Source organism: Cylas formicarius, unplaced genomic scaffold (genome assembly GCF_029955315.1).
Source record: "Cylas formicarius isolate icCylForm1 unplaced genomic scaffold, icCylForm1.1 PGA_scaffold_10__41_contigs__length_53128322, whole genome shotgun sequence".
NCBI classification, from domain to species: domain Eukaryota; kingdom Metazoa; phylum Arthropoda; class Insecta; order Coleoptera; family Brentidae; genus Cylas; species Cylas formicarius.
This window is the reverse complement of record NW_026844214.1, coordinates 192,108-203,894: the sequence shown is the minus strand read 5'-3', so window position 1 is coordinate 203,894 and position 11,787 is coordinate 192,108. Positions and strand designations below refer to the sequence as shown.

Below are 11,787 nucleotides of genomic sequence, written 5' to 3'. Positions count from 1 at the left end.
ATTTTGAATATCGTTTCTTTAATTTTTTTCCTTTTTAAGTATAAAACGTATTAACTGGGACACACAATCTGATGGTAATAACAAATTCAAATTTGATACTTCATAAATATAATTGTTATTCTAGTTCTTTCCAAAGACACTTTAAATCACCTTTTTAAACTTAATAATTTAATTTATTATTGTTTTATGTGTCGTGCCATATATGGAAATTGAATAATAAAAGTAAAGAAACTCGCGGACAGGAACGATCGAGAATGAAACCAATAAAACATAGGTAACATCCAAATATACGCCATTTTATTAATATAGCTCTAACAAAAATCCAAAACCTATGATACAAAAACCTAGTTCCTACCTACATCTTTTTTACACAACAGAACGAAGAAAACAAATTGTAGATTATACAAAACGGGAGATTCTCTATATCGCTAGAAGGTGTCTATAATCGGATTTCATTTCCAATGTTAGATCTGTGAAACGTTAAATTCCTAGGACTTAAATACTCAAAGTTTTATTTACAGTACATCATCGTTCGTTAACGTCGCGATACGTTAAACTCCATTCCTGCCTCGTATATGGAGTTTGAAAGCCGGGGAGATTAGGAGAGTAAAGTTTAGTTGAATTTGTTAGAAGTATTAGATAAAAATCGTCGAAATTCTATGGATATTAGGCACCTTATCATATCGTATCTAAATGTAGTAATAATCCTTAGAAGTAACAATCGATTGAATGAGTATTCATCTGTTCGTGTCAAATCTTGTCGAAGACTCGCATTTGAATGTCACCAAACACGCGGGTTGAGCAATTTTTATTGCGTTTTGAGGTTACGAATCTTTCATACTAGTTTCTTTTTGACAGTTAAATGCAACGCAATCAGATTTGACTAACTTATAACGCGAGTATATATATAACCACTCCGTGAGAAACAAGCGCAGATATAGACAGATTTAGAGCTATAATTCTGCATCTACAACATTTAAAAATATTTTCCAAGTCAGATTATTAGGAAGTGAATCAAGTGAATGAAAGAAAAAGAAGAAGAAGAATATTGCACCGAAACTTCCACAGACTACTGTCGTTTGCTGACGTTTCACGGATCATCCTGCAGGCTTATTCACGGCTTCTGCAGTTTCAGTTAAGCCGACAGGATGATTGGGGAAAGGTCATCAAGTTTAATTTAACGACAACCAGGAATCCAGAAGTTTTGTAAATACTAAGAATAATAATAACGTATAAAAACGAAATTTGCTTGCTTGCAACTTTCCGAATTTGCTTTCTAAAGCCATTAATCACATTCTCTCCTAATGGTTCCTTAAAGTTTACTACCTACGGTACTAGGGACAGTAAGTATGGCTAGTCGAGTGGTTTGATATGAATTTGATATAATAGTTTCTTGCAGTCTCTTCAACAGTAACCGTCGTACTAAGAAATCAATGAAATGCCGATAATTTGCGTTTGTTTCCGTGGTAGCGGGTGGATAGGCTTTAATGGACATAGAATAGAGGCGTAGCGGTGGATTTTGCACTCTTCTGACGTCACCGTATTAAAAAATAGTACCCAAAGCTGCTAATTAAAGTTCATCGCGATTCTTTCCCAGCTTTTGTTGAAGCTTAATAAAGTAGTGTGCATCTCAAACGCCGAAAGCTAACAACTAAAATGGCCGATGCTACGTCATCACTAATATAACGTATGAAAATACAAATTTGAGGCTATTGGAGTTTTTTGTTACTTATTTTGAATGGAAAAGACTGGGAGTGATATTATTGAAAGTATTAAAAATACGAAATAATCCTCGAACAGAATCAGAACCAACTAACCTAAAACACAACTCGTTCGAGAGCAGGGACCATAGTTTAGGTATTTGTCAGTAAGGAGTAAAATCCACCTCTACATTGCATGAGGAACTAACCAAAACACTGCTACATAATAGCTTCATTCGACATCCCGATGAACAGAGTTATTTTAGAACCATCTCTGGACTGAGTGATGTAGTTTTTTTATGAAACCACATGAGAACCGTTTGAAAACTGTCAAAATCGGTCTCCGCTTAAGAGTAAGTACTATACTATGCTCGCAAAGTGTTGTTCATGTTTACAGAAAATAACTGAACTGTCCCTGGAAACAGTTTTAGAACTGCAGGAAATCGAACAAAGCTATTACAAAGGATATTTTCCAAGAGTTTCCCGGCAATTTTCATTAGTCAACAGTGTGCGTTTTAGTAATGGTTTAACTTTCTTTACATTTAATAGGAATACACGCACGGTACGTTCGTAATACGGTTTCACATCATTCACATTGTTTTAAAACAACACAACGTAGAAAGAGCGGATGAAGAAATAAGCACAAGTAAGCGGAAGTTTTTCAACGGACCACAGAGAGGGTTTTACAAATTTGCGCCCGAATCATTTCTCAACATCGAAATATCAACAACTTTCGTTAACGCATAACATCGTTCGAGCTCTAGGAAACGTCGCCCAATATCATTTTGAAAATTGAAAAACATGAGTTTTTTTACATTTTAACTAAGGCAGGATCATCTATTTTTAATAGAAACTGTCACTTAATTAATTAACAATAGATCAAACCTTTAGGTTAGTGACGTAATTTTTTACTGGTAATATTTATTTATTTTTTTTTACAGCAATAATCTGAAAAAAATAGAAAGCGTTCCAGAAAGCTGGTCATTCCACCCCTATAACACGATTCCTTTAATAGTTATTTAAAAACTGTTTAAACTCCAACAAAATTGTTATTTGTAACTGTAAATTTAACTGCTTATATAATTTATTTCTATTTAATCATTTTAAAATTTCTAAAATGTCGACTACGATATTCAGTTTAAGAAAAAACCTTTTCGTCTTACATTTTAATTAAAAAGTAAACAAATTAAATAATTAATTTTGTTGTTTTGTTTGTATAAAAATTTTAAACATGGGTCTAGGCCGTTTTGGTGGATGCCTATACAACGTTACAAAACCAACTGTGTCTGGAAAATCGAGGAGCCGTATTAGACCCAGACGGATTCAATAGCACACCTATTTTGTAGGTTGACATTTTTAAGAGTTCTTTTACCAATGCGGACGACTTTCACCGATATTCCAATTTTTGTGTGTTCTTTTATTATTAAATACGGAAAACATTCTGTACCATTTTACTACCTGTAATTGGTTGGCGTCTCTTAAAAAAAAACACTTTCAAATACTAAATGTGTTTATAACGAGGACTGTCACAATTTATAGTTTATAATTTTATTTTCAATAAAATACTAAATAAATCATAAATAAACACGAACTCCGTTAAATAGCTTTGTTTAGATAGCAAACTTTGCCTGTCACACAATACATCGTTTTCAATCAGTTTCAATCAATGACATTTCCAACTTGAATAATTTCGACATATAATTCGATTCAAAAAATGCTTGATATCTCCATGGGTTCAAAAAATCTTACAGGTTTAAAGTCCATTTAAACTTGGTATTTTTTTCGTCCTAAGGTGGTCAAGATTTATGAACCCAGCTAAGTATTTCGTAATGTTTCCGTCGAGCTCAGAGTAGATGAACAAACAAAAAAAAATCCTGCAGTGCCCACACCCCAGTCACGCAATTAGATACATTCCGCAATCACGCAATCTTTTCCCTTCCGGTTTAACTTTTATGGCTCGGAGTCACCGTTGTTTAAGCACTTCACTGTCTACACGTACCATTCCTTGATGTCCTTGCTGTCGCGTTTTTTCGTCTTCTGTTGCTGCGGCTGCCCTTTGTCCCCGTTGCGTAGGTTCCCGTTCAACTGGTACTGGGTCTGGCCGTTGGTACTCGAACCCGTGCTGCCCAGCAAAGCGGCACCAGGTCCGTGGGGGTACTCTTTACTGTCGTCCACTTTGAACGATATATCGCTACGCGATTTGAACTTGAGTATGATCAGTATGATGAGGATGACGGCTATCAAAGCTCCGGCTATGATGCCGATGATCAGCGCCACCGTTTCCGACGTTTCCGAGTTGATGGGTGGCGGGATCGGTTTGTTGGGGAAGTGCGGATAATTTTCCGCCAGATGGGGTAGTTTCGGTTTGTTGTTTATCTCGTTGGATAAGTCTATAAACTTCTCGGTGGTCTTGGTGGTCGGCGGGGACGTCATATACGTCATTTCGGTCGATACGTAAGTAGTCGGAACGTGGGATTTGGTCGTGATTTGAATGGGAGTCGAACTGACTCCGCTTTCGGTAGACGTGTTGGTGTACCCGACCCCGAAGGTCGTGTGGTGGACGATGCTGGTCGTAGATCCTTCCTCGGTGACTATTTTGGTACTCGAATTGTCTACCGGCGTGAAAGTGGAGTCCGTGACCTCCGTAACACCTGCGGAAGAGTTTTCACTCGATCAACTTAAGCCTCTCAACAAAAAACATGTTCATGACAAACTTTAGCAAATCATATTTGTGGAATGAACTACGATGGTCAACTAAGGTAACACAGAATTTAATGGATGATTTTATTTTATTTAATCTGAGATGAGGGCAACCCTTGAGAGACTGAGAGTGTAGAAAGACTCTATTCTTGAATACTCGGCAGGTGTCACCGAATAGATCTTTCAAGAAATTCCTTTCTATAGTGTTCTATATGTAGACCTTTGGGTCGTAAATTTAAACCATAAACGCGCGCTCTAAATAAAACTTTGTTAAATAGATAAGAAGGGCACTTCTTTTTAACGATGGTGTAAGATGACGTATGAAACAAATTTGTTATGCACATAAAGCCATACAAGCCAAGAGACGATGACCTCTTACCCGGTAAATTAACCTCAGACATGAGCATCAGCAGTGATTTAATTGAGATGAAGGTCATATGACATTGACCTTGATACAATAGATACAGAAAACTGTACCTAAACCAAAGTTTGTCTTGTTCGTGCAAACTGACAAACGCAGTGGAAATCAAGGGAGGGGTTAGACAAGGGTGTGTTCTTTCAAGCCTCCTTTTCAACGTCTACTTGGAAGATATCCTCACCAAAGCCTTCGAAAATGTTGCCAGTGGAATAAGACTTTACGTCGAATAAAGTCGTCACAGTGAGTCGAGAATATGGTATGACACTCAGTGTTAAGAAGACCAACAGTTGTAAGTATATAGTGTATATGAAGTTCAAAAAACTGCTCGCACCGACACTCAAATGTTATGTGTCCTTTTATATGGTGGACTCTCAACGCATACTGCAAACTAAGACTAGAAGCTTTCGAGATGTGGGCCTATCGCATTGGAAGACCGTGGACAGATTATGTGACCAAGGTTCTGCGAAGAATGGAGAAATATGTAGAAATCACTTAGGAAGTGAAAAAGAGAAAGCTACAATGCTTCGGCCACATTATGAGAGGTCCTAAATATGATATCCCGCAACTCATAATCCAGGGAAAAATTTTAGGAAAAAGATCTGATCAGAATAACCCAGAAAACGTTTTTTTTTTTAATACTTATCGAAAGTTGATTGACTCCTGCCTTAAGCACAATCACAAATTCTCAAAGTCGATTTTTTATTTTCTTCTTGAATTTTACTTGTAAATCTGATTTTACTTAACAGGACTTCATGAAATTTGAAAAAGTCATTGGCACAATCCGTTAAAAATTAGTTTTTCGAAAATAAAACATTATTAATAATAATCGGGAATTAAACAGTATACAACCCTAATTACAAATCATTTTCATAATGGCCATCGCGAGCAATTGTTTCCTGAGAAGCAAGTTTTCTCAGTTGCTCTCCCGTAGCAAAAATGCATATCGGGATATTCAGTATTTGAATATTCAATAAGCTCTTTCAATAGAAACTAATTTCTAACGGATTATGACAATGACTTTTTGTGGCTAGAAGATAACACTCATCGACTTAAATCAAGAATAACAATTTTTGAGGAGTTCTGCTTATGGCCATCTGGTCTATTTTGCAATATCAGTCTAAAAAAATAAAATACATCTTTCTTCCCAGTTTCCGAACTCAATTTCCCAACACCCTGTATAACGAGGAACTACCGTTGCCAAGCGTAATATCTGTATACTATATCTGACGGTACCTGTCGCTTTACTGCTTGTAAACGGGTCCTCAGTGTTTTCCCCCGAACCCGAACCGGCGATACAGTCGTCGTCATCGTCGCATCCTTTTCCTTCGTCCGGAATTTTCTTGGGTTTCGCCGTCGGGGGCGGTCTGGTGGGCGGCACGTAGACCGGAGTGATCAAATCGTCATCTCCTGAGCCTACCTCCGGCAGGGGAGGACACTCGTCCTCGTCGTCACCGTTACAACCAGATCCGGCCCCGCTAAAGATGAGGTCATCCTCTAAACCGGGAAACCCAGAAGGAGGAGTCTGAAACCAGATGTTTTCTATATCAGGTGAACTGAGTGGTCACCTCCAGAGTGCCTTAACTCCTCTTGACCTAACTTTTTCGAGTTTGATTGATAAGAACAATACTAACAAGGCTAATTCAGGAATGTAGTGCGTTTTATTCTGTCGTTAGAACAACTCGGTTTGATCAAAGCGCGATAAATCCATTAGAAATGGCTCTTACTCGATACTCTTTACCATCTGACCCTTGAGAAAGGAACTTGGCCTACAAGGTCTGTCTAAAGTTTTTAGTAAAAGCTCTAGGTATTTCAGAGCGAATACTTTATACTGCATGAAAACAAAAATAATCGAGTCTATCGAGTCTATTCTAAACAAACTGCCATCTCAAACAGCTAATGAAATTCGATTTGAAACCGCAAAAATCCTCAAAAAATCAAAACCTCCTATACCCAATAATGCAAAGCCTGAACGCATAGCCCAAAATTCTCTAAAATCGAACCCAGACATCGTAATCCTAAAAGCAGATAAAGGAAATGCTACGGTAGTCAGACGGATCATATCGTCAACTTAAAAAAGATCATACGTAATCTATGGATCACAACGTTAAATCTGTTATTAAGGCTTCTTCTCTATCAGACTCCGTGAAAAAATCTGTTACCCCTCATGACTCTAAAATTCCTCATCTCTACGGACTCCCAAAGATTCACAAACCAGAATTACCCCTTCTACCTATTATCAGCACCATTGGTTCTCCAACATATTTTCTAGCAAAATATCTAGCTATCTAGGAAAAACTGATAGTTTCGTACTTAATTCATTGAACAACTAAAAAGCATTACATTAGATACACAGGATATTCTAGTTAGTTTGGACGTAGAATCCCTCTATACCAAAGTTCCTATTCCTGAAACTCTCAACATCATTTCAGATATATTAAATTCCGTGAATCTGGAACCAAACCTTCTCACCTTAATTGAGAAATGCTTATCGGGAACATATTTTTCTTATAACGGTCAAATTTTTGAACAAACGTCGGGAACAGGTATGGGTTCTCCATCAAAACTCAAAACTATATACTTTGACACATACCATACAGTCCCTTTTAATGTTCTACGTTCCGAAACAGCATTGAACCGGTTACGCGTCGGTAACGTTTTGATTTACTAAATGATACGAATGTCGCAATGTTCGCAACTTAAACTTGCCTGTTGCATTTTCTGCAAATGGTCATGGCGATCGAGAATTCCGGATACCAATGCCACGTCGCCCCTTATCGATACGTGAACGTCTTTTTCGGCGGCCAAGTCCAAAATCCTCAACCGGTTTACGACGACGCCCGAAATGATCCCCGAAAAAGGCCGCTCGATGCGTTTCTTACCCCTACTCCATTTACCTCCTATTTGTATCTGCGACTGGGTGTTGAACACCTTCAGCTGATCGCCTGTAAGGATTCGTAAGAATGCGTCGGTGGGGAATTTGCCGGAAGGTTGTTGGGTATATACCTGCAGGGTAGCTGGTCTGAACGTTGTAGTCGTCCACTTGCAAGGTGGAGTTGTGTCCGTGCCTGTGGAACTTGACCACGTGGTACTGATTGTCGTTGACCTTGACGGAAATTTCCCCCAGCGGATGGTCGTTCGTGCCCAAGTTATACACGACGAAAACGTTGCCTTCGACCTGCGAAACCGAACCTCTTTATTGGAGGAAAGGCACCTAATATGAGATTGGCACCTATTACACCGCTCAACAAAAAAAAATATATGGACATTGAAAACCATGCAAATTTTCATTTTTGTTACATTAAGCTTGCTTTTGTCAGATTTAAGTCGATAAGTATACTTTAATTTATTTTAAAAGCCAAAGCGACACTTTGACCTGAAAATAAACTGTATTATTTGTAAGTACCTTCAAAGTTAGTAGTAAATGGTTTATCTCAGATATAGCGACTGTATTTGTGTATTACCCAGTTATAAAATGGCATCAACACAATATAAATATGATGTTGACTCATTTTGTTTTATATGTGGGGGAAAAATTGCTTTGTCAACAATTTTGAAACTTTGCGAAGCCTATGAAGCCTGTTTTAACCTATAAACCAGTATCAAAATTGGGTACCACACTTTGCCTGCACTAATTGTAAACATACTTTAAAAGCTAATAAACTGAAATTAAGTATTTTTAAAAATACCGGTCAAATTTAAATCGCATTAGTTGTAATTATGTTATTTGTAGCTTGGCATGGAGTAGAAAACCGACGTATGATATGCCAAAACATTGGAGGGAACTTAGTGATCACGTCCATGACTGTTATTTTTGTATGGTTAGTCCAAATAAGCGTCGATCTCTCTGAAGTTCAAACGCCACAATGTTCAACAGAATCCGGTACACCAACCAATGAATTCGTGATAAAATCCCAAAGTTTTGCTCCACATTTTATCAGTCAAAGTGAATTTAATGATTTAGTCCGAGACTCGAACCTATCCAAGAGTAGAGCGGCAATTCTAGGTTCACAACCAAAGCAATGGAACTAGGTCTAAGATAACGCAAAAATAACTGATCAAAGAGAGCGCCATAAAAGTTTTTCATATTGTTTCCGGTATTGGCTCTGCAACAGCATGACTGGCAATTGTAGCATCCGATTGACAGTTTTTTATCTTCAAAAAGTTTAAAACCAGTTCCGCTTCACCGAGGAAGTGAATAGTCTTCTCTTCCTCTGGCACACTCCGTATTGTTGAAACAAAACTATGACTGCGTGAAAATAATATTAGAAAAATTGAATACCAGTGGCTAGTGATGTGTGATTATAAAGCGGTGGTTTTTTTGATGGGAATACAAGGTGGATATACTAAATCCCCGTGCCATCTTTGCTTACGAGATAGCAGAGGAGAGTCGAATTTCATATCGGAAAACATAACGTCGGACCAATTGTACACCTCAAAATGTACTGATGCCGCCATTACATATAAAATTAGGATTGAAGGTGGTATTTTCGTTGAACTACAAATAAAACAAATAATGAAAAATGATGAAAAATGAAATAATGAAAAACGAGCCTGTAAGAGCTTTAAAGCAGTAGTTGATGGGCTGCGGAGTGCCTCATAAGCTTTAGACGATTTAAAGACAACATAGGTGTCTACTCTGAAAATCAAGAAGAACGTTTTCACCAAGATTGAACGACGTTATCAAGGGCAGTACAACGAGAATATGATGGGAGATTATATTTGGGTTTTAATTAAATTAAATTTTAATTTTTTTATCCATTTCTGCAATATCAAAGTTTTGGTAGTGTTCCCTTTGGGGTGACTTTTTTGTATAAAAGGAAAAAAATTGATAAGTTTTGCTTATTTATTTTGTCGTGTGAAATAAATGAAACGGATAAAGGCTTACGTGATGTTTAGAAAAAAAATATTCAAATAATTTCTCCACAAGGTGCCTAATATGAGACACAACAAGGATCTTAACATGAGACAGCTCATATTTAGAAGTGCTTATAGTTTTTTATAAATTATTAGCGCTCTTATTATATTATTATTAGAATCAAGGAGATGGGGTACTTTAAGGCCTTCAAAGCATTCAATGTTAAAAACTACTTCACTTTCGTTTGCCAATTTATAAAAAAAGGAGGAGCGCATTTATATTAAAATGGATTTTATAAGTTTAGCTTTAGCATTGAACGTTAAGTGAAAGACAGCAGAAGTGCATAGGATGTTGTAAAAGTATCTTTGTATAGGAAACAAGCTTTACTGGAGGTTTTGTAGTAACAAGTAGCCGACTAGTGTATTGAAATAGAAAGAACGTATTTTCGTAGGACATGGCAATTAAAAATGGTTTAAAGCATCCTTTTAACAATGTTTAAATTGTGTGCTTGCCGCTACATAAGATGTAGTTACTTGATTACGCTGAAGAAATAGAAACCTATTTAGAAAACAGGCCGCACAACAATAGAGAAATTAAATCGGTTATTGATATAAAACATAATTAGGACGTATTGTACTCCACATTCAGTATCCTTAATTTGTCCAAACCGGACATTGACTGAATAACGCGATCTTTTTCATTTTATTCTCAATTTTAACTACACAAGTTTTACATGAATTCTATAAATTTCCTAAAACAGCCCGACCTACTGTAGATTTTTAAGTAACAGAGTTGGGAGGTTAAAGTGTTTAGTAATACTGATAATTGGTATCATGTGATTAGACCACTAACAAGGTGCACCTTGGGTAATCGTTTATTTGCTTTTTGTATTTTTGTTCCTCATTATTTCCTACTAATCTCCCTAAATAAATAAACCATTATTACTATTATTATTGTTATAGAACATACACAAATTTTGTACCCTGTTTTTCTGTGTGTTATTGTTAAGGAAATGATTTCCTTGACATTCTCCTAAACATAAATATCGAAAAAAAACTAAATCTTAACTAAATCTACACATTAAACTAAGCAATTAAATCATTATATCCGCACTAGTATATATATATATATATATATATATATATATATATATATATATATATATATATATATATATATATATATATATATATATATATATATATATATATATATACAACGTTTCTATATAAAAGTAAAGATCTATATAAAAGTAAAGCGACCGCTAACCAGAAAGGGCAACATCGGATGTTGCAACTAAACAAAATTCAATTACTACCCCCTCGACAATGCACTTACGATATACATCTCTATGTAATCGTTGGAGGTGCCGCTAGTAATCCGCAACAACACAGCGTCCGATTTGGTTGTTATAAAACCGATTGCGATCGCGTCCTCTTGCATTTCCGGCCGGTTATCTTCCGGGAATGTGTACGTTATTATTCCTGGATTCGGTCCAAACTCGTACGACACCGATTCTGCGAACAAGTTAATAGAATTAATGTCCGGAAACGAGATTAAGCTCTAATGAACGCTTATCGGATCTCGTTGCCCGGTAACAAGCTCCTATCATCTAATACGACACGTTCGCGACGTCGATAAAACAATAACAATGCGTAAATCCCAAATATTTTGTTTAGGTGCCGTTTCAATTACGTTCTTGCTTGACAGGTTTTCTCTGCCATCTGTGTGAAATATTGATTAGTTAAAAACTCATCCGGGACACGGAGGTTTGAAAAGTTACATATTCTCACTACTAATATTGATATCGTTGTAGAACGTTTGCTTTGGGCACTATCCTGATTGTACCTATTGTATTGTATTGTACGAATGTAATAAAAAAAAAATTGTCATTGTCAATTCAAGTCCAGAGGTATCGTAATAAATAACGCCACACGTTAAGCTGAAAATGTCGATAGTAAAGCAGAAGAAGAGGTCAATCGAGATTTGAACATTTTACTGCATGTGGAGGAAAACAAAATGGAGGATGCTTGTACAAGCTGCACAAATATTTTTCCTGTAAATACGAAAAGCATCAAGCTATAATGATAGAGATTTCTTAAAATGTATTTATT

General features: G+C 36.6%; 1 protein-coding gene across 3 annotated transcripts in view; it reads right to left on the bottom strand.

Moving 5' to 3' along the window:
- Window positions 1–280: 280 nt before the first annotated feature.
- Window positions 281–11,787, bottom strand: part of LOC132696714 (neurexin 1) — a 157,579-nt gene continuing 146,072 nt past the window's right edge. For all 3 annotated transcript variants that reach the window (XM_060661705.1, XM_060661713.1, XM_060661721.1), the window contains 5 exons: window positions 11,012–11,190; window positions 7,822–7,993; window positions 7,525–7,760; window positions 6,052–6,340; window positions 281–4,351 (listed from right to left, as the gene is read on the bottom strand). In XM_060661705.1, the coding sequence (XP_060517688.1) occupies window positions 3,690–4,351; window positions 6,052–6,340; window positions 7,525–7,760; window positions 7,822–7,993; window positions 11,012–11,190 (1,538 nt within the window). In that variant the 3' untranslated portion in view covers window positions 281–3,689. The remainder of the gene's footprint in view (window positions 4,352–6,051; window positions 6,341–7,524; window positions 7,761–7,821; window positions 7,994–11,011; window positions 11,191–11,787) is intronic.